This window comes from Rhipicephalus sanguineus, chromosome 8 (assembly GCF_013339695.2).
Source record: "Rhipicephalus sanguineus isolate Rsan-2018 chromosome 8, BIME_Rsan_1.4, whole genome shotgun sequence".
In the NCBI taxonomy this organism is placed as follows: Eukaryota; Metazoa; Arthropoda; class Arachnida; order Ixodida; family Ixodidae; genus Rhipicephalus; species Rhipicephalus sanguineus.
Window position 1 is genome coordinate 141,263,345 of NC_051183.1, and position 22,509 is coordinate 141,285,853.

The 22,509-nt window shown below is 46.1% G+C and overlaps 1 protein-coding gene and 1 long non-coding RNA gene across 3 annotated transcripts in view; one reads left to right on the plus strand and one right to left on the minus strand.

Annotated features, from left to right (window-relative positions):
* Positions 1 to 18,526, minus strand: part of LOC119402368 (venom metalloproteinase antarease-like TpachMP_B) — an 86,936-nt gene extending 68,410 nt beyond the window's left edge. The window contains exons 1-2 of one of the 2 annotated variants that reach the window (XM_037669505.2): positions 18,281 to 18,526; positions 6,893 to 7,019 (exon numbers count right to left, since the gene is read on the minus strand). In XM_037669505.2, the coding sequence (XP_037525433.1) occupies positions 6,893 to 6,983 (91 nt within the window). In that variant the 5' untranslated portion in view covers positions 6,984 to 7,019; positions 18,281 to 18,526. The remainder of the gene's footprint in view (positions 1 to 6,892; positions 7,020 to 18,280) is intronic. The other variant, XM_049418618.1, reaches the window with a different exon arrangement.
* On the plus strand, positions 11,850 to 14,855 carry LOC125759609 (uncharacterized). Its single transcript, XR_007417237.1, has 4 exons — positions 11,850 to 12,042; positions 12,109 to 12,180; positions 14,163 to 14,227; positions 14,597 to 14,855. It is a non-coding gene; the product is annotated as an uncharacterized LOC125759609 (long non-coding RNA).
* Positions 18,527 to 22,509: the final 3,983 nt, after the last annotated feature.

The window sequence follows — 22,509 nt, forward strand, 5'->3', positions numbered from 1 at the left end:
TCAAAGCTATACGATAGGGGCGGAACTAGATCAGCAACCTGACAAGATCTTAAAGGAGACATGGACCCTTTTCTAGGTGCTCATTTACCAATGTAGCACCTTTTTCATGAAAGAAAGCGTCAAGCACAAGCCGCAACTTTGTTTTCATTGAGTCACCACGTAGCACAGCGTGGTGAGGCATAAAGTATATTGGAGGCCTGCCCGCCTCCTTTGATACACTTTCAGCAAAATCCATCTCCCCGTAGCTTCGCATGACAGCATCATATTCCAAGCCACAGTCAGGATTGCGCAGCATCTTTCGGCCAAGGCTCTGTAGGCGCTTAACCGCTTGAGCTCGATTATCAGAATGTTGGCCAGAGTTTTCTTTCCAGGGCAGTGCTACCTCGTAGCGGCCACCCTTCTTTGTGGTGTGTTGTTCAAACCCACTAACAACCGCTTGTGCCTCCTCACAAGGTCCCTCGGGTTGGTCTAATAGCCCTACGCTCTCTAAATCCCAAAACCTTCGAGCAAGCCTGTCTCACTCTCAAAGCCCAGGCTTTCAAAGAGACGTGTAGGGAAGTACGGACGTTTATCGGCCCCTGAAATATCCAACCAAATACTGAGCCGAGTGCAACCAAATCAGGGTTTTCGGAGTGGCGTCGCATCTCTCCTGTCCTGAATTCACCATAGATGGTCAGCACCAATTAGGGGCCCAATTACAGGTACGGCAGGCATTACCGGTAAAAATAATTTGTCTGCGGTGGGTTGTCCGCCGTCTTGCATATCTTTCACAAACTCATTTTTAACAGGCACCTGTATAATGTCGTTGCAAATGAACGGCATCTCAATGGCGTCGATAAAGTAAAGCTTTCCGTCATACTGGCTGCGAATGCACACCTGCGCCAAACGGTGCTCTTGCTGAGCTGAGGAGGCTTCTCTGAATGCACAAAGATGAATTCTAGTCTTTCCAATTTCCTTGGGACAGAGGTTTCTAGAGATGCCTTCCCGATGGCTACCCCCATCCACTATACCCCTAACATAGCCGTAGCTTTGTTCTACGATAATCCATAGTCGGCAAGTTTGAAGCAGTGCCTCATTGTGCATGGCACTGAAGTTACCTGCGTGCAAATTGCTGGCATCTACAGTGGTGGTGACAGGTGCCTTATTTGGTTGCCATGCAAGATCGCAGATTTATGTAACGTGGCGCCCTTTACACCATCCCCACGTGACTCTACGCCAACAGTCCTCTGAGCGATGTCCACGCCAGGTACAACAAAAGCAGCGATTGGCAACTTGCAATTTCTTTAACTTTTCTTCGCGGACGTCGCTGTCGCAGACCTCTGTATCATGGTTCGTTGAAAAGCAGAACACGGACTGCTTCTTCACCTCAGATAACACATGCAGAACGGATGAAGTTGGCGGTGGAGGTGCCTGTTCTCTTTGGAATTTCTTCTTATGGTCTTTTTCCTCCCAAGTTTCTGCGATTCCGCTTCTCTCTCTACTTTCGACGTCAATGAGGAGAAAGGTCAAAAGTTGTACCAGCTCATCATCGCTGGAAAGTGAGGATGAAGTGGAGGCTTCAGCCTCTCGTGTCGGGCTTCTTGGGCTTGGAGTGGTCGCTGTTTCTTTGTAGTAAGATACCACAACGTCGGATGGCAGCGCCTTGCGTAGTATATCTGTCATCATGGTGGAGTATGTCGCTGCACTAGACCTGTGTTCCGGACCCAAAATCACCGGTGGCGGCGCGCCGGTGTTTCCACCTCCGGCGGCGGCGTGTGAACAGCGTGGGGTTCATCGGATCGGCGGCGGCGTGGCGCGAGGGGGTGAATGAGGGGAACATTCGAAAGTTGGTGGGGAGAGAAATTTGTCCCTCGAATTTCGAAAAAAAAGCTGTTGCAACGAAAAAGCGAACTTGTGAATGGGATGGCAACATGTCGTAATGTTATACGAACTATGGCTAACAGCTAACTTTTTGACCCGATCTCGCGTAACCCTACAAAACGCTGGTTTATTTTAATACGGCCGCTTCAGGGAGAGAAGCTTGCAGTTTGTTGTATCAGTGGTCACAGCCCGAAGCGGTGAGATCACAGCGCGTAGAAGGGTATAGGAGCCGTTTTCTGATGTCTCTCGAAATAACTCGCGCGCCAGGGCTCCCGATCACGCCTTTTTCGTGAATGTCCACAGTTACTACTATGACCACGTAGCCCCCCTTCCCCCGATGTACCTTCATGCTCCTTCGCCCAGCGAAAGACGGGGCATTTCCTCTCTGGTTGAGGAGTAATCGACCGCAGGCCTCGCCAGCGCTCGCCAGCTTTTACTCACGGCTAGAACATATCATGCGCGGAGCCATGTTATCAATTTCGACTTTGCACGGAACATGACGGCGACGTTAAAGACCTCTCCAGAGTGTCCATATAATTGCTATCGCAATAAATAAATGTAGTATTGCCGTTGATGCGGGCTCGTCTTTTTTATTGAGAGCTGCATTGTCCCCGCTGTAGTGTTCGTCTGTTGGAAGAATCAAATATTGCAGCTCCTCTTCAAATGGTTTCGTTCTCACCTTCACTACTCTTCTTGCAGGTGATATCTCCCCGCCACTTATGTCTTCCTAAAGCAAACGTACAATGTTAGCACTAAGCGTTGAACCTATCAGGATTTCCCGCTTGTCGCCTACGCTCTGGTATTTGCGAAATTAGTTGATCGCGCACGATGGTCATGCGAGACAAGGAAGAACGGGTGGGCTACTGCATGGCAAAGCAGGGTGGGAGACAATTCAGTAGTGATATTTCTCGTATATGGAAGAATTGAGAATATGTACCCCAATGATGTCATGTGAATCCCCGTTCTGCGGTCACTGAGTGCGCCGAAAAGAGGAGAAATGCCGAAAGATAATAACGCGCGCGTTCTTTAACAGCGAAGCTATTCTAGCTCGGCGTAAAGTGTCTGACCATGCCCGAAAACCATCATCATCATGAACGGATGTGTGCCACCGAATTTGACCAAATTCCTCTACGGCGTGGCCTCTTATAACCCTGATGGGTGAGAGAACGAGTACAGAGAGAGAGGGAGAGAAAGAAAGAAAAAGGAAGAGAGAGAAACAAACAGGAAGACGGAAAGAAAAGTAGATAGAGAAAAATTCTTCACGAGGCTGTATTCGAACCCACGTACCCTCGATCGGAGGCAAGCATCTTACCACGCGGCTATTCAGGCACGCTAGCAGAACATAGCCTTGTACAGGATAGTGCAGCGAGGGGGCGGGAAACGGAAGTGAGAATGAGGAGCAGAGATGTGATGGTGATGAGTAGGGAAAAGAGTAAAGTGTAGCACAAAAAAATGAGAGAGAGAACTAGAGTGAAAAAAATGCAGAACAAAAACGAAATAGACACAGAGAGAACATCAACGAAAGAGAGAAAAAGGACAGAAAGAGAGAGGAAGCAAGCATCGCGTCGTTTAGCGACCAGATACCGCCCCACCTGGCCAAGCCGCGCACGCCCAGTAGCTATGCCACGCCCACCGACGGAAACACCGCACGCAACCTCCGTTCTAAAGAGCAAAGCCTCTCGCGCTCGATCGTGTCCTGAGAGTAATGGGGAGTCCTAAGAAAGTGCGTACTCCCGAGGAGAAAGCCGCGCATCTTGAAGATGGACATGTCGGTTAACTGGGAGTGCGAGCGGCGACGGGAGGGTCCACTAGGTGGCGGCGTGGCTTGCGGACGTGTCTGCTTCAGCAGAGCTGAAGCAGACATGTCACTCTCAGATCGACACCGACGCCGACACCCTCAGACAAGTTTTTGACGGAATTAACCAAGATCACCTCACCATAAAACCATGTAAATGTGAAGTAGGAGGGCGGAGCATATCATTCTTGGGACATCTAATCGCGGACACTACAGTTCAACCGCTTCTCAAAACGCTCGACCAGGTTCTTGCCTCAAAAGGACCTACCAACAAGAAAGCAGTGCCGTTGTTTCTTGGCTTGACCGGCTATTACAGGAAGTTTATACCTTACTACCCCGAACAGACCAAGCCTCTCACGGACTTTACAAGAAAGGGACAAAGCCACACTGTTTCATGGGGTGCAATTCAAGAAGAAGCGTTTACGGCACTCAAGAAGCTCGGTGATGCTCCCATCCTCCTTGCTCCCGACCCCTCGAAGGACTTCGTTCTTCGCACAGATGACTCCAATACAAGCCTAGGCGCAGTGTTGCTCCAGACGGGAAAGGTCGAGGTGCTGCACCCAGTTGCTTACGCAAGTCGTAATTTATTGACCCGAGAAACCCGTTATTCAACAATCGAACTGGAATGCCCTGTACTTGTTTGGGCCGTGTAAAAATTCCATATTTACTTCTATGGCAAACTTTTTGTCATTTAGTCAGATCACCAGCCATCACAGCACTTACAATTCCGCGAAACATATGAACAACAGTGTTGAGGTGGAGTCTGCTCATGCAGCAGTATTCATTTTCAGTTCATTACATAAAGGGTTATGTCAATATTGGAGCCGACTACTTGAGTTCCGCATAAACCGCCGTTGAGGTAGCGGCGTGGTTCTTGATACTACTAGCCCTCACTCGCGAACTAGTTCCCTCGCAGTTGCGACAAAGCAAACCTACTGAACTGTACGCAGCGTTCTGTAAAAATTCTGCTACTATGTCCATGCGAACACTAAGGCCAACCTGCAGTGCAGTGACGATTCATTTCGCCCCGCGCCCTTGTAGTAGCATAGTTGCAAACAACTTTCTCGGAAAAGGTGGTGGTGTCATAATAAGTGGTGCGCGGATGCGAAAACGAAACCGCACCCCACGACAGTGTGTCGCCTTCGCCAACTTCGCCACCCCACGACAGTGTGTCTTGGGGCGGCGAAGCGGATGTGATATGTAGGCGTATGTGGCGTGCGGTGTCGGCGAGGAAGACAACGCAGCTCGTGAGGCGCGACCTCGAGGGTGCGTGACCCGTGCCTTCGGCAGTGCGCGAGGTTCGCCGTTCGAGGCAGGACTACCTCGATGGGCGTCTGGCCCATATGTACAAACCCGGCCACGTCACGAAACTCCCACCAGCTTAGTGGACAGCTTAGCCTCCGCTAGACGACTGGTCTTCGACGGCTGACGCGGCGTTCGGGCTCGTTCCCCCTCTGGGCGACCTGTCTAGGAGAGCTGGCGCCGGGTTCCTCATCCTGCCCGTGCCCCGTTCGTCCAGGAGGGCTCGCGTGGGGCTTCGAGGCGTACTGCTGGGGCTCAAGGGCACAACTCCCTGCCGCCGGAACCCGCGTGCCGTCGGCTCCATTTCGTCGACCGTGGCGCGTAGCCACCCGAGTTCAACGCGGCAACCCTGCATCGTCTGACTTCGTCACTATAGGTGACGGCGCTGCAGCAACGTCGACTTCTCTACTGAAAGGTTCCGACGTGGCATCAACGACGGCCCAGGCGACTACCGCGACGATCTGAGCCGGACGTTCTATTTATTATTTAGCTTAGTTCCCATGCTTTTTATTAGGTATGACGTAACGTGTGTGTTTGTACCTGCGTGAAGAGTGCAACAAAAGTGTGACGTGTGTTTGTGCACTGGCGTGCTCTCTCATTTTTTCTGGAGCGTTCCTCCTCGAATACCATCACAACGCTTGCGGAATACCAAGGTATACTCATCTAACTGCGGAGTGCACGTGCACCATTAGCAGTTAGTTGCAACATGACCGTTAGATCTGATTCAGACGTTCTCATGGTGTTTATGTTGGCGGTCGCTCAGGCATGTACCAGCTGGTCATATATATATATATATATATATATATATATATATATATATATATATATATATGGGAAAGAAAGACTCGAGAATGATGTAGCAGGAAGCGAAAAGGTCTAGCGCTATTCTTCAACTGCTTCTTCGGAAGGTAAAGCCAGGGGAATACCTCAATTTGCGCATCTGTGCATCAGTGTACGACACAGGTTGAAAGCGCAAAAAAAAAACAGCCTCCTGCTGCGCGCGCGCGGCTATTCGCCTTCGCTTTGCAGTCGCCGTCTGACGCTGCGCTGGAGCGGCTTGATAGCGCCTCTGACTGGCTTTTGCCAGTGTCGTTTAGCAATTGAGAAGGAGAGCACAAATGCTGCTCAACGGCGCACAAGAGCGGAGAAGCTTAACTCATCGGATCCCGACGTAGTTGCCTGGCAAAATAAATTACATGTGCCACATAATATGTATACCATGTCTGTGTCATTGGAGCAGCAGTAAGCATGATAATGAAGCTACTCCCAGACAATAAGGAAAGCTAAGAGCGATCAGTTGAACCTTTGCTAACGCTACGTTAGCCTGGCATAGCCGAGCTAAGCCACTGCAACATTTTTTTGGACAGGCTAGATGTTTTCCTTTTTATGCCATTGACCTTCTGAAGGAGAGTTTTCGAGACAGCTACTACGATCGACTTCGGGAAGCCGGCTTAATGTAGATTTGCGTATTGTTTTTCAAAACTAACCTGCATCGCGTGAGGAAACGACTTCAATAAGGCAGACTCAAGGCAGTGGGTAGCTATTGCTCTCTTTACTAGCTCACAGTGCGCTGAATCGTACGGGAGCATATCCTTCTGTGCACGTGACATTTACTGTCAAGAAACATGGTTTTTTTCAAAGGTTAGAGACAGAAAGCACTCTTCACTTTTTATATCTGTCTTTAGCATTAGACAAAAGCCTTTTTTGTTTACAGTACAGCCATGAACAGTTCCACATATCCAGTGGACAGTGTTTTCTATGTCCAATTCTCTATGCAGAGAAACAAATATTGACCCAAGCTGTCAGAAAAAGTTACCTCCGGAGACATCCAGCAAGAAAGCAGTCTAAATTATGGTTCAACACTAGCAGCCTTAATGCCTGGACCCCACCGAGAGAACCAAGCATGTCTGCAGAAGTAATTTAAAATGTACTTACTCATCATTCTATAGTGGACTTCTCCTTTCATAGTTGGAATTCGCGATATTAGGTGTGGGGTTCTCCTCGTAAAATAGATTTGATTTCTCATAGGTTCAATATGGTGCGTTGAATTAATGAGGCCCGCCTGCAAAATATAGTTACATCATGTTAGTTCTTTCTGGCAAGTTCATGCACACACGCGCAGTGACTGAGTAATGATTGTGATGATAAGGATTATTTATTATGGCTCGGACCCAAAGTCAATAGTTGGAAACATGCCTTGTCAGGAAAATGCATGTAATGAAATTGGACGCCGACCAAAAAACTTCACAAAATTAAATATATTTCGGCTCCCGCACGGGCGTATATGTTCACTGTCATGATGGCGAATATGGTGGTTGTAACTGGAGGATATGTACACAATGGTCAGTGGAGCAAACTCACGGGCCATGCGACGGAAGTCCTATGGAAAGGCATCCACATCCGGTCAAGGGGAGGCATGTTGCATCCAATGGACATTTTCTGAACCTAAGTGATGCACCGTTACCCGAGAAATTTCTAAATGTCCTGCATGAGGACCTAAGTTCTCGATCGAGCTGTCCGTTCGCCCGGAGGAAAGATTAGCAATGGCTGGAAATGTTTGTCGGTTAGTCAGAGAAGAAGCACGCTTTAGGCGCACTTTTTGTTGGGCAAGTTGGTGAACGTTCATAATGATTTTTAAGGCGCAAAGCAGGACAAACACAAGAAAGGACACGGGACGGAGCGCCACTAACAACTAGCGCAGACGTAGCCTCGAGTGAATCGTGGCGCAATGAGTCGAAGTTGTGTGTTGGACCACTGATAAATTTTTATTCCAAAACCATACTGACAGTTCTCACTGCGGATAAAGAAGGGGTTTCTTGTTAGTCTTTTTGTTACCGTAAGTGAACATGCGTTCGCAGAGTAAGCCTTGGGCGTGTTGGCGAAAAATTTAAGAAAGTGTCGGCAAAAAGCAAAGAAGTAAATGCCAGAGCAAAACGCTTGTTGAAAAGTCTGAACTTTGAGAAATTCAGGCAAGCGTTGAAACAGCGAGAGCTGCAGAGCTAGAAGTCTTTTTCACCATTTACCAGCTCCCTACCGAGTTTTCTGATGAAATATGATAGAATAGTACCGATTTCTTTCGTACGCGGTTTTACGTGTCAAGAAACAAATAAAAAATACTGAGAGGCGCTTTCTTCGCAAGATACTCGCAAAATATTTGTTGGGGATTTGCCAAAGGTAGGATTCACTGTTCTGCACCACTGAAAGTGTCCTATTCTCTCCAGTCTTCAGCGCACAAAAAAAATCTGTTGAATTTCAAAAATGCAGAGGAGGGACAAGCGAGTCCGTGAAAGCGAACCATTGACGCGCCGGTGGTGGTTTGCTCAAATGTAACGGCGTGCGCTGCCGATACGTCGAGATGACCTCGTCGTCCGAATCCGCTGATCTAGAGAAACTGCTGCTATGTGTAGTCGCCGCCACACACGGAGCAGAACTCGAATTCTTCTTCATTGCAGAAAGCTTAGGGAAACAAGCGAACTTGTGTTCTTTTTTCTTTTTTTTTTGAAGAAGCTGTTGCAAGCGCGTGCGCGGCGCTCGCACACAGAGGAGGAATTAAGCTGTTTCTCGACCAAAATGCGTGCTTTGAGGGCATTTAAATTTTTTTCTGTACCATCTGCTGAAGCTCTAGAGAACACAACAAAATGAATCGGGCTAGGTAAACTGCGGCGCCCCCAAATGCTTCATTCAGAGTGTAGGCGCCCAGCCCGTCTTCGGCAGGGAAAGAGACAATTTCGACCCCACTAACCGATAATTTCATTTAGAGTGATTGTGTCGAAAAGAAATATATGACAGCTCGCAGTATCATTGTATCTCCAAAAACATTTGTCGGACAACTATAATTGGCTCGTTTCCTGCAAAAAGACTTGTTTTGTTGTGGAGTTTCTTAGCACTAATGACCTCGCTGTGTTTACCGGCTGTGATGGCAGCCCTAAGGATATATCTCTAGATCTGGGGATTTTCTGTCTGTTTCAGGGATTTGGCTGTTTTTGATTGAATCTAGGGATTTTCGTAAGGCTCTGCAAATGTTACATTACACGGCCTTATAACGGGCGTTTCCGAGTAATCACGCTTATTCAGCTAGAAAGGCTATGAAAAACAGTAGTTTTCGCTATATGGTGTTCTGCATTTAAGAGTGCTTTGCCGTTCTGCTGGGCCGAATGAAGGCAATAGCACTTTTATGACGCGAGAATATTATGTGCGCAATACTTGGGGAAAAATGAAAGTTTGTTGTCATAAAGTGCTTAACATGCACGCATGTATCGTCGTGAGAAACAATGAGAAATCTTGTCTTGCAGTGCACATGAAAACGTGCCAAGTTCACGCTCGTCGCGTGCCTTCACCGTGCAATGTCTTCATGTCTAACAACATCTGGACCAGGAGACCTTGTTAGGAGACCGAAAGTAGGGTTCACAATTGGGCGAGTTGGTACGGGTTCGTTATTATATGAAAACGGAGTGACGGAAAGAGACAAAAAGACTGTTTGTGTGATTTCAGTCTTTTCGTCGCACCGTTTTCATCAGAATCAAAATAGTGGCGAAAATATTTGGCCATATGGGAAGCTGATCAAAAGTACACAGGATGGCTATCAGCCAGTACAAAAAAGGGGCCCTGTATATCTGCTGCAAATCATGCAACGCTGATTTCAAACGTGAAAAATTTAGAAATTGACTGCCACCTCACAAGTCGCAAGTACAAAAAAGGGGCTACAGACAAGTGATAGAACCAAACGATCGCATTTATGCCTTCAATTAGAAGAAAGTGAACTTCACAAAATTTATCTGTCTCTATAGCAACTGGCTCCATCTGCAAGCCCTTTATGTGCAATTGCTCCACAGAAAATGCAGAAAAAAATCCTCAGTGGCTGTTAATACGAAGCATTTTACTTCAAGTAGGATTCGAATTAATTGGGCCACAACGGGAACAATCCTTATACCTTGTGAAAGGTGAATTAACCTGAATGATGACATTACAAAGTCAGTCTAGGGATTTTCCTTGCAATATAGGGTATTTTCAGGTGTCAATCTCGGGATAAAACGTTTACTTAGGTTGGCATCACTGTACAGTCTTCAGCATTGGTGTAGTTGCCCTTATGAAAATGAGTCTTGAGTGTCTAGTGTCAACTAGGTGCGCTCCTAATGAGTCACTAGACAGACATTAGACATGCAAAGCCTAATGTCGTTTAACATTAAGTGTACATCGGAGAGTCAAATGACCATGTGCACTTTAATTTCTGGTGACTGAAGTGTTCAGACTTTCAGTTGCCGTTCCTAATGTCAGAACGCGCATCACAACAAAGAAGTTAAATAGCCTTAATCGCCACCGTAAAATCAGTTTATCACAATAGACAAGTTCGTCTTTCAGAGACTACAAGCAATAAACAATTTGTGTTGCAATGTACACAAATATCGTGTTTCAGTAGAATGCGTAAATATTTTACATATATCGCCCATGCACCGGCGATCGAAGAATTGCTGACGACCGCAGCAAGGTTCATTATATTACCTGCCGTATATATAGAAGTAAGCATTTCCTTATTTTTAAAAGGTATGAATCGATCACATATGCAAATATGAACAGATATGATCAAGTGACACTGCGAACACTCGCTCAGGGGCCCGTGTTGCCCATTTGTCCAGTAGAAATTAACGGAGGAGAGTGGGGATTACCCGCACGGCGTCGCGAAGGATTTTGGGGGGCGGAGAAGAATTGGAACTGTGGACAATGGGTGACGTACAGAAAAAAAGTTCGTTATTGTTGTGATAAAAATTAGGGACTGTTCTTATGCATGGTGCACTTACATATATGTGCAAAACAGAATGTTGTTGGTTGCAAAGATACGCGGACAAGCGTTTTTCCCAACCTCAAACTACTGTCTCTATCTCTCCTCGCTGTTGCAAACGCTGGTCAGAAGCAGCCGACAAGCAAAGTTCGATTTGGCGCAACGTCGCGTACATCCTTCTCCCGCCCCGCCTCCTCGTAATGTCGTCTCCACGCGACTCTCTTCCGTTCTCCACGGCGTCAACTCCTCTCTCCCTTCACTCCTTCCTTGTCCCATTCACCTCCTCTGTGTGCAACGTTGGGTGTCGCCTATCACACCCTACCCATTTCCTCCTCCCATCATAATCCCTACCTCTTTCTATCCACGGGAGAGGGCAGTAACTTGAAACAAAAAAGCGTTTCTTTTGAGTAAGGACTCAGAGATGACCGTCGTTGGGATGCGAGTTTGAAAACTGCCCATTTCTAACTTTCATTTCCCCAAAACAAAATGTATAGTTGTATAACAAAATCGAACATCCATAACACATTCCCAACATGCACACACGGGTGTAAAAAAAGCCATAAATACGCTTTTTTTATGTACAGTGACAAATAAAAACAACAACATTGCTTTATTTTCTACGGAGCGCTGTTTGAAGAGAGGGTCAGCGCGCACCAAGGAGATATTTATATTTGTTTTGATTTATGCAGCGTCATTTCGCGTTTTTGCACTTGTGAAAACGTCGCACCTTTTACGTGCACCTCACAGTCAAAATAGCGCCTTCGTCTTCAAGTGAGCGCTCGTCACCCTCCAGCTTTCCCGACGACTCGCCTAGGGAGCTTCTGACGAATTTCACTAGCAAATGGCTGTATAAGCCTGAGACGGCCGCTCGAACAATGAAATGGCCGTCACATGAGGTACGGAAGGTTCACAAACCAAAAACTAAATTCGAAACGCGCGCCGAACCGGACTATTTCGCGGAGCAGTACATGTGCAGTAGCTCCGTCCTCTCGTAGCCTTCCCTCCCTTCACTGCCAAGAAAAGTTGTCCTTGGGGGCGCTTTAGTTGTTTGACGGGTGCGCGGTGCGTTCGGTTTGTGTGTGTGTGTGTGCCATGCTGTGTTCTGCAATGCTTCGTTACCACGTTTATCGATTATGCACGTTGGTTGCGTGATTCAATGTCAAGTGTACCTTCCAAGACGATCTAGGTCCTAGTCTCGTGACTGACGGCGAGTGCAGACGTACAGCAGCCTTTTGACAAGACTGTCGCCGAGTGTACGGTACATTGTGGACTGTAAAACTGAAGAGTGCACAGTGGATGCCTGATTTTGGTAAGTTCTAGAATATTTCTGAATTACACAGCTAGGTTACTTCATTACATGACGTCTTTTACGCAGGAACCGAGTGTGATCGTCTGTGCGGTGTGTTCACTCTGCGGGGATGATGGCCAGAGGAAGGATGATAGACAGGTATGTTTTACGCTATGCTCAATGCTTTCTGTGCACTTTATACGGTTGTATGAAGCACTCACCATGTGCGTTCACTACCTACAACTGCAACGGGTGGATGAAGGCGCGTTGCTTTGCGCGATACTCCGCTCGCTTCTGTAACGCAAGCGTTTCTTGTCATGGCGCTCTTCTTCCTTGGCTGTTTTTCGATTCCAAGAATGCCTGTCGCTCGGCCCGCCCGCTTCCCGCTGCTGCTTCTCTACTCGGGAACTGGTTGACCTTGGGGACGCCTGCGCGATGTATGTGTCGCAGGGAGGGCAACACTCGCCCTTTTGGGCGTAGGGGACCGGAGGGGGGAGGTGAGGTAGGAGGGAAGGACTGAGAGCATGGCTCTTTCCCGGAGAGGGGACGGGTCGCGACCGAGGAGAGAGAGAAAGTGGCCCGCTCTTGGCACTCTGCCGCTCAGAAGCGATCGTAAACCGAAGGAAGAATAATTTGCAAGATTTTTTGTAGCCGAGTTGTGATTCTGTAAATAAACTTCTTAGCGTGGTCGAAAGTTATTGAAATCGACTACAGCTGTATACTGCACGAGATCATCGCCTGAAGCTACTTGTACGATGGCTTATCACTTCGGAAATAGAACTGCTTTAAACATAACGTTCATCGCCTAGCCTTCTCATGATGCAGGTACAAATGAAGTAACTTTTCAGGAAACTCAGTAATAATTGGCATGTAGTACGCGGGGAGGAAGATATAAAAACACGCTGTGGCTGCACATGCGCGCGCGGTGCAGTGGCGTGTGTTTGTGGCTTTCTCCGCGACTACTGCACCGCGCTTGTTTTTTGTTAGAAGTTAGTTGCACTATGGTTAGGATTTTAATCTGACTGTGCAAGGTCGTTGCTACGAGAAACGAACTTGCGTTGGGTGAACCCACTTGAAGATAATACAAGTCAGTGAATTACGTTATATTCTGGTACTAACACCATGTGTACAGTAATGTGAAAGAGCACAAGATGTATATAATTATCAATTCTAGACAAATATGCCAGTTGCGTTTGGCAAGGTGCCTTTGTTGCAATATTTGTGTTTGAGAAAAATGATGTGAAATATTTTTCCCGTCGTTATATTGTTTCCTGAAGCATACTGGTTTATATTAACAGGAGTTGTTGTAATGGTTAAGCAGCACTGTTCCAAGAGCTTTTCATCCACTGTGCTGGGGTGGCAAAAGCACACCTCAATTATGTGCTTATCTAAAGTTCATGTTTCTTTTGTGAGCTTTTCTTAAGGCAGCATGAAACTGAAAAAGCGCTCTTATTTGCAGGTTGTGCGACTAAGACGTAGCATTCATTGTGAGAGTGCTACTATAATTTTATGAAGTAATTATTAGGGGAAACAAATCTAAATTCTCATATGTAACTATGTGTGCAGAAGTTTAGAGAAGGCTGACAAAAGTGGTTAACGGTTTTTTTTTTATGGCTTGCAGCACTACAAATTGAAACCGATATTCCAGGCATTGATTGGCTTTAACACGACTAGAATTACTTTCCTAAACGGCTCAAATTCATCATATAATACAATATGTAAAGCTCGGCATTATGGAGTGTGCACATGGGCCACACATACTCTTATTTTATCAATTTATGCATTTTATATTGTGTAGCAGAGCTGATGTAATTTTCGTCATTTAAATGACCTATATCGTAATCTGCGTTCCCCAACCACATAGTGTTTACTAAGTACATAAGTTTCTGAAAGTTCGGCTTGCAATGGCACCATTACAGTTGTCTGCCATGAGCCGTTGCTCAGGTTATACCTGTTCTTATAGCGCAATCTGAGTCCATCATTCAAGGCCCTTGCTGGTATATAAACATAGACTTGCCTGAATACATTGTATGTATTGTGTGTGAGCTGTAAGGTCTGTATGGTGCGCGAACTCATGAATGTTTTCTGGTATCCTTAACATATGTACCCGGTGATCTCACCTGTTCGTGGAACTGAAGCAGACGACAGCTTGCAGAAGAAGATGGGAGCGTTCTACCTGTGAGCCTGGTCGAGCTTATATTTTATGGTAGGCATTTGTTTCAATCTTTACAAAAAGCTTCGACATGTTGCGCCTGCTCATGAACCTATTGCACCTTTTTTGAGGGAATTCTAAGATCAAAGAAACAAGACCCTAGACGTAACTCCATTAATGTATACTTGATGCTGGACTTGACCTTCTGTGTTGTTTTCCTGTTTTCTTACAGGATTTGCTGAAAGTTTCGATTGGAAATGCGATATAAGATGCAATTTTGGCTAACTCTAACTTCACAAAAGTGTTTTTTGTCAACTACCTGCACGGGGCCTTGGCAGTACATCTAAGTGTTCTAAGGTGCACGATGTGTTGGATAAAGTTTTCTTTGCAACTCTTATATATTTACTGCGATCTTTCGTGCAGGATACACATGCATGGATACACATACATGGATTCCCTACAAGGACCCTGCGCATCAAAAGCAATCTGTCATCAATGTTAAGTAGACAGATTAAACGAAACGAAGATATGACAGGTGTACACCATATTTTTCTTTCATTTAACCTCTGCATGTTTCCCAGTCAATAAATGTTTTTATCCATTTTCTTTTGTTGAGAAATGTCTTTGTACAGCACAAGTGTCGTAGAAGGTGCATACGTGCACTTTTGTATGATGCTTGGCTGCATGTGTATCAACCAGCAAACACATTGTCAGGCACAACTAATGTGTGATTCCGTACTATCATCCGGACATATCATAATCTTATCATGCACTGTAATAGTTCTGTTTCAGGAATGTTATGAATGTCATTGGCCACGAAGCACAAGCTTGGCCGAGGGTCATTGCAAACAGGATGTTTCATACTCACAAGAAAGTCACTCATAAGGACACATTAGAATGACGGTGGCCAATATGTTTTTGAATGACATTATGAGTACATTAAAACAATTCTGAAGAAATACATTAGAGAATCAAATGAGTGTTGATGTCAAAGGTCGTTTCATGCTCACTAGACTATCACATGTTAATACGCATCGGACTATCACATGTTAATCCGCATCAGACTATCACATGTTAATACGCATCAGAATGATCGGCCAATATGTTTTTGAATGGCATTTCAAATACATTACAAAATTCTAAAGGGACACATTAGAGCGTCAAATGACTGAAATGTCAGAAGTCATTAGACTTTCTTTTTGAACTCGTCTCACATTTTCATAAGGGTGATCTCTATCATTCCTTGCCTGACAACATATTGTTAAGCAGTGTAGAAGAGGGTATTGTAAAGACTAAGAACGAGCTGAAATTTCGAAACAAATGTGCTGCTTCAGTGGAGTTTTTTTAGAAATTTTTACTTCTTACTTGAAGTTCACCTTTGTGAATTAGCTCGCAAAACTGTACATGCAAAACGGCGTGTGTATAGGTTTGTGCGTGGTCCCCGTTTTAAGCTCCATTTTTCTTAGTGAGGTGGATAACGCTGTTAAGACCAAATTGAAGGGAGTCGTAAATATATTCAGATACGTAGACGAATATATGATTCCTGTTGACAACTCTCGCGCAGTACAGAGAAGTGAAGATGTTTTAAATATCATTCAAAAAATGTTCCATTGGCTTAGCTCGGCTATGCCAGGATAACGTAGCGTTAGCAAAGGTCCAGCTGATTAATCGTAGCTTTCCTGATTGTCCAGGATTCGCTTGATTATCATGCTTACTGCTACTTCAATGGCACACACGCGGTATACGTACTATGTGACACATGTATATTTATTTTGCCAGGCAACTATTTCGGGATCCGATGAGTTAAGCTTCTCCGGTCTTCTGCGCCGTTGAGCCGGATTTGCGCTCTCCTTCTCCATGGCTATACCACACTGGCAAACACCAGTCAGATGCGCTAACAAGCTGCTCCAGCGCAGTGTCAGACGGCGACTGCACAGCGAAGGTGAATAGCGGTGCGCGCGCCGGCGCCAATACGTCTGCCACGGCTACGACGTCACTCATCTGGAAAGCGCAGACCGGCGACGGCGGCGGAGTGCGCCGGAGGTGCCAGCTCCAGTGCGTGACATCATTGATCCTCGCGAATGCGGAGCACGGTCCTTGAGGAGGCACGTGTAGCTAACGTGTAGCTAGGCCAGTGTAGCTAACGCTACAAAAAGAAGGAATCGGACTTGAATTCACTTGCGAGATTCCGCGTGCTGACAAGTTGCCATTCCTCGATTTGTGCTTAAGCTTCATCGGTGGAGCAGTGGTTACGGTGCGCGGCTGCTGACCCGAAGGTCGTGGGTTCGATCCCGGGCGCGGCGGTCATATTTCTATGGAGGCGAAATGCTAGAGCCGCATGTAGTTTGCGATGGCACTGCACGTTAAGGAATACTAGATGGTCCAAATTTCTGGAGCCCTCCACTACCACGTCTGTAAGACGACGTCTCGTGGTTTTGGGACGTTAAACCTCGCATATTATTAAGCTTCACTGCGGAGCACAATTGCAGGCCCCCAGTACAGCCCTCTTTCCACAAAACCGATCTTCAATTTCTCGTCGGGCATTCAAAGATTGTAAAACGCTTATGGTATTGTCTTGCTTACGCACGGCATTAGATAAAAGTTGCGCACATATGCTGAACAGTAGCTCCCCTGTGCAAAGTGATTGCTTCAAGGCGGCAGGGTTTCCCGTGCACCTTATCGCATCGGTCTGCGAGGAGCTCATGCGCATCGTTAAAGAAAAACACCATCAACCTTCTCCTCTCACTAATGAAGAAACATGGAAAATGGCTGTTATACCATATATTCATAAGATGTCGTAAGGCGTAAAAGAAATGTCGGGAAGAGATATGGGGTCAGGGTGGTTTTTTCAGCAGGTCAGAAGCTTGGGCGTATCTGCTCCATAGTGCACAGAAGGGCGCAGGGTTCCACAGCTGGCAATGGAAAATGTGGCCAAAGATATGTGAATGCTTTTGTAAAAGGCTGTTTAGGAGTGACGTATCAGATTTCTCCTTCCGGTGGTCACGTGTACATCGGTCAGACCAGTCGATGTATTAGCACACGCCTTAGAGAATCTACAAATTCACTGAATGGCTCGTCTTCTTCTCGTCTTCCTTTTTATTGTCATACATGCAAATGGAAACCTCTTTTAGAGGGCGCTCTCATTTTGTATAGTCACCCGCATCATACCACGCGAGAAATCTCGGAGGCATACTATATGGCAAAGAACTGAACACTGTGTGCGAGCCAACCATCAATGCATAACAAGGAATTCAATTTTATCAACCGATCATGAACACGTTCCTTGGGTGTATTCCTTGTAACCCCTTCTGACATGCGCGGTGCACTTTTTTTGTATGTGTACTTTATTTCGTCTAATAAAGCTTCAGTTGTGAGTGAGCGCTTGTGGTGTGTTTCCCTTCTTTGTCCTACGTCGTCTGTTTGCCTTCAAAGTTTTATATAAAAATGACGAAGACAGTCACGGCCCGGTTATCTCTGCTTTAACATGTCTCGTAGGCAACATGCGCGAACGTGTGACCGTCACTACGTTCAAGTGTGTCAGCAGTGGTGAAGGAACTCACCGTGAAGAGTTGGTTAACTCGAAGATAATAATAAAAGAAATGAAATTGGACTTTCCTGTTTTTCTTCAATCGCTGATAATCCAGACCCCAAAGCGCATGTTTAATCAAAATGATGGAAACTTGGCACGCGCGTACGCACGTTGCCTATGCATTATTACAAATCAAACGTAACCAGACCATTGCTGCCCGTTCCTTCATCGTGAACAAGGTTCCCGTGAGAACCGTCTTAGATATTCGAAACTTTCGTTGGTGGTGTCAGTTTTTCATTGTTGTCATCGACGGAACCCACGCTTTGCAATTGATCAAGAAATGTGCACTTGTGCTTTTTGTTAGTACTTAGAAATATTAGATATACACTTCAAAATCAGAGAAGGAACTGTAACCTATCAAGGAGAAAATATTAATATCGTGCGACTCTAAAAAAGTCACATTACGAATAACCTTAACCTAACCACTTTACTTAATCCACAAGAATAGTGTTATCACTAGAACTAATCGTTAAACCTGTATGCCTATTGTAGTTTAGAGAAAGGTACAAATAACTCACAATAAGGTAACGTCCTCGTTCTTGTGGTTTCACTATCAGAGAGGCTCCATGTTCAGAGTTCCCATAGAGATGGCGTTCGTAGTGGGCTCCGTTCACCTGAATAAACCATTTGTATTATTCTTGCAGGTATAGTGCGACTTGCTCGTCTACGGACCAGGGAGATTTATATATCAGTCGACAAAAAGCATCAGCGTGTTTGTGATTTTTATTGTGATGCTTCCTATTACCAGAAAGACAGTGTTATGAGCTCTACGTTCTGACAGTTACGCAAATCTCTGTTCACCATAGCTCTGGACAAAGAACAAGTGAATGTACGTCTATTTTGTTTGCTATAAAAGCGCAGCTTTCATTCAGGTTGCCTATAATTGTTTCGGATCGCAGCACGAGCTACAGCATGAAAAGTGCATCACCGTATGCGTCTTCTGCAAAACCACTATTTTTAAGGGACTTCTTATTGCTGTCTTTCTGTGACTTATTAAAAAGCTCTTTTGACCATAGATATTACCAACACTTTCTTTTGGCTAAGATGAAAGTGTATCTGATCTTATCCTGTACATCATTCTTGATCATTCACTAGGTTGCATCCATTCACCAATGTGTGGCTGCAGTACGTAAAGCAGAAGTAATAATAATAATAATAATAATAATAATAATCATAATAATAATAATAACTTCTTTATTTCCATCAACGATGAAGGAGAGTGGGGGTAAAAGTTGCTTGAAGCAAGCAACTTGACAGAGGCCCACATCCACCTCCACAATGCAGGCAGCGATAGCACAGTTTCAGAAAAGAAAAGAAAATCATATAGAACACAATATTCAGAATACAAATATATCCAAAAAATTTTACAATTTCATACAAAACAAAAAAAACAGCCACAACAGTAAAAAAGAATGAAGAAAGCAATATTTTTCTCCTATTTACTATGTGAGCATGGATTGATGAAACGTTCGCGCAGTGTTCGTGCAGAAGTTTTCTGCAAATCAATTTGTAATTTATGAAATGAATTTAAAAGGGTTGGTAGCGTGTATGATATTCGCTGCATAGAATAATTTGCCCGCGCAGTGACCACCTTCCACTGTTCTATGTGACGAGTGCCATATGAATGAGTGTTCTTAGCAAGATTAGATAACTCATGGAAAATCTTTAAGTTTTCCTTTATTTCTCGTTTAAACGCTAGACTTAACTTATAATTGTAAAGGTTAAACACACGGATGATATTTCCTTTCAAAAATAAATCTGAGGTATAGGAATTATAGGGTACATTGAAAAGTGCTCGTAAAAACTTTTTCTGCAGTATATGAAGTCTTTCAAGATTGGTATATGTGGTCGTACCCCATACCAAAAAACAATAATATAAGGAAGAAAAAAAGAGTGCATTGTAAACAAGAAGCTTTATTCTAAAAGGTAATATAAATCTGTGACGCGCCATCATACCGACCACACGAGATAACTTCCCTAAAACCGATTCGATGTGTACATCCCAAATCATATTTTGTGTGAAGGTAACGCCCAGTATTTTTACACTACTTACTATTTCGATTGTTTCATGTGCATAAAGGTGTGTGAAGTTTCAAACTTTCCGCACTTCCGTCAATTATTCCTGTCCTCGAGTGACACAAAAAATCACGCCATATCCACGTAGTGAATGATGATTGAGGCGCTGGCTCGGAGATATTCGAGTAAACCGTGAATGCTCCGTACAATTCCCCTGCTGTCATATAAAGATATCACACGTTGTGAAAGTAGCGATTGTGGTCAGGTTGTTGTCGAACCACAAGCGGTCGCAGACCTTGCAGCTGTGGCGGAACGTGTGGTCGAGGAAATCCCACTTGAAGCGCGCGTCGGCACCACCAAATTCAGGTAGCGACCGCTTTCGGCGCTTGGCCGCTGCATCCTGCGCCCTTACCTCTTCGAGGTTCTCTTGCCGCCGCTTCCACGCTGCTTCGGCATAGCGGGCTTGTATCTCGGTGTCCACACGACGCTGACGTGTCTCTGCGGCCTCGCGGGCTCTCACCGGCGGCGAGCCCGCACTGACGGCGAGCCCGTCTTGGCGGCGATCCCGCATTGCTGCAGCCTTGCGAGCCCTCCGCTCCGCCACCGTGTCTTCTTTGTTCTTTTTACAATTACCGAAGCGCACTGCCGGAGTGGAGCGAGCGCCGACGTAAGCTATGCTATATGTGGTTTTGCCTGGGGTAATACCCTCATCAAGGCGCTCCAAGAACAAGAGCGAAAAGACTTCTCTTTCTCGTGAGTGAGCTGCGCCTGTAGCGGGCGTCTCTGGAATTAAGGTTACGGTTACGGCGCGGGACTACACCCCAGCTTAAGAACCTGGCGAGCCAGCTTCAAAAATTTGAGGTAGCTATGCATTAGTGGTGCGAAGGCTGTGGAAACAGCGGAGCTGGTGGCCTTCCCCTCCTGTTGACCATGCTCCTCACCCTCACTTCCTTTCCCGCCGCCTTGCTATGTCTTAATGTACAAGGCTACGCTATCCCTTGCCCTCTCCCCTCCTCATTTCCATCCTCATCACTCTCACTTCCCTTTCCCAACCCCTTCCTATATATACTACACGTGGCTATGGTATGCTTTTTTTCTTTCACTATCTCTCACTCTCTCATTCTCTCTGTCTTTCGTTCTGTTTATATTTTTCTCGTTCTCTCGCCCATAGCACCTCAATGGTACGATTCTCATATATGCGTGTTCTGCTACCATGCCTGGATCGCCGAGTGGTTACGACGCTAGCCTTCAGACCGTGGGTACCCCGGTTCGAATCCCGTCTCGCCCAGAAATTTATTTCACTGTATCTTTAAGGCGAAAGCATTAGATGCCTCATCATACGAGAAAATAGGCCGGCGGCGGCGGCATCGGCGTCAGAAAGAGTGACACAAAAATCCATCATCACACGACAACGTCACATCATCATTACGTCACAGATCACTGAAATTTCAGAGGTCACTATGACGTAACATAGGCTTACTTTACGGGATGACATCATTACATTACATCGCGCCTTGCACTGCCTTCGTGACTGGTGGGGCGATCACGGAGGCAGTGCAAAACTTGAATTTGTGCCGATCCTGGAGGCAGTGCAAGACCACGTTAGGTGCAGAAAGCTTTCGAATGGAAGCGAGGGAGGATGAATAAATCGACTGAAAAAGAAAGATGATGGCTTTCGCCTTCGAGTCGTGTTTGGCGAATGCATAAGGGACCCTGTGAGCTTTTTCGCCTCCTTGTCCTCGCCTACTCATTTCCGTCCTCCTCTTAGGAGGACGGAAATGAGTAGGCGAGGACAATTTTCGCTTAGCGCTCGCCTCCCTCCTTCTGCCTGCCAAATCTGCTCCAACTACCTTCCCCACCGCTCTCCATCGCTCCCCTTCACTCCATTCTCTCGTGTCTTCGCTTTCTCTCGCACCTCCTGTATTCGGTAATGAGGCTTGCCCAATTCCTGTGGCACATACTCTCCCGAGTATTAGGCGGACGATACACGGACAAAGCTCTATCTTCAACACATCCACTCTTAACATAGAGAGTCGCATCTTATGGACAAGTGTAACCCAGTGCCGGCAGTAAGCATAAACGTTTCAAAGGGGGCTTTCGAGTCAGCCCGATAAGAGGATACTCAACTGCAACAAGGCAGACACAAGCTCTTTAATGGCAGAGCTGTTTAAGCCGGTCGTAATCTGTCCAACGCGAACGAAAAAAAAAAAAATCCCGCGCCGCGATGACGTCACCACGCTCTGTCTAGCAACTGGTTGCTCGGCTCTGCGCCCGCTTTGCTAGACCATGCACTGCTCCGCCAGAAGCCCGCCTTCCTGGACCCTGCGCGTAACTGCTCTGTCGTGCCAGACGTGACGTCACAGCAAACTGCGCATGCGCTCCTTCGTTCTGTAAAAAACCGGCGTGCCGGTGACGCGCGGCGCAGACATGGCGACAGCGAAGTAGGTTCCGCTTAGCGGAAATTGCGGCATGCTGCCAAGCGACACTGTTGGACTTAACTCGCTTCAAGTACTCCACGACGTAGTATGGCCGAAACGACGAAACGCGACTGTGCTGGACTCGACTGGAACTTGGCAGTAGTTGGGATTACCTCTTTTAACTTAGCATCACTTCATATAACTTGACATCACTTCGTATGGCCACGACCACCTAGGAACCGATCAGCTCTGCTGTGCCTTTAGCCTTCCACCCCTAGTGCAAGCTACGCCCGGGTTTTTTATCTAGGAATTAT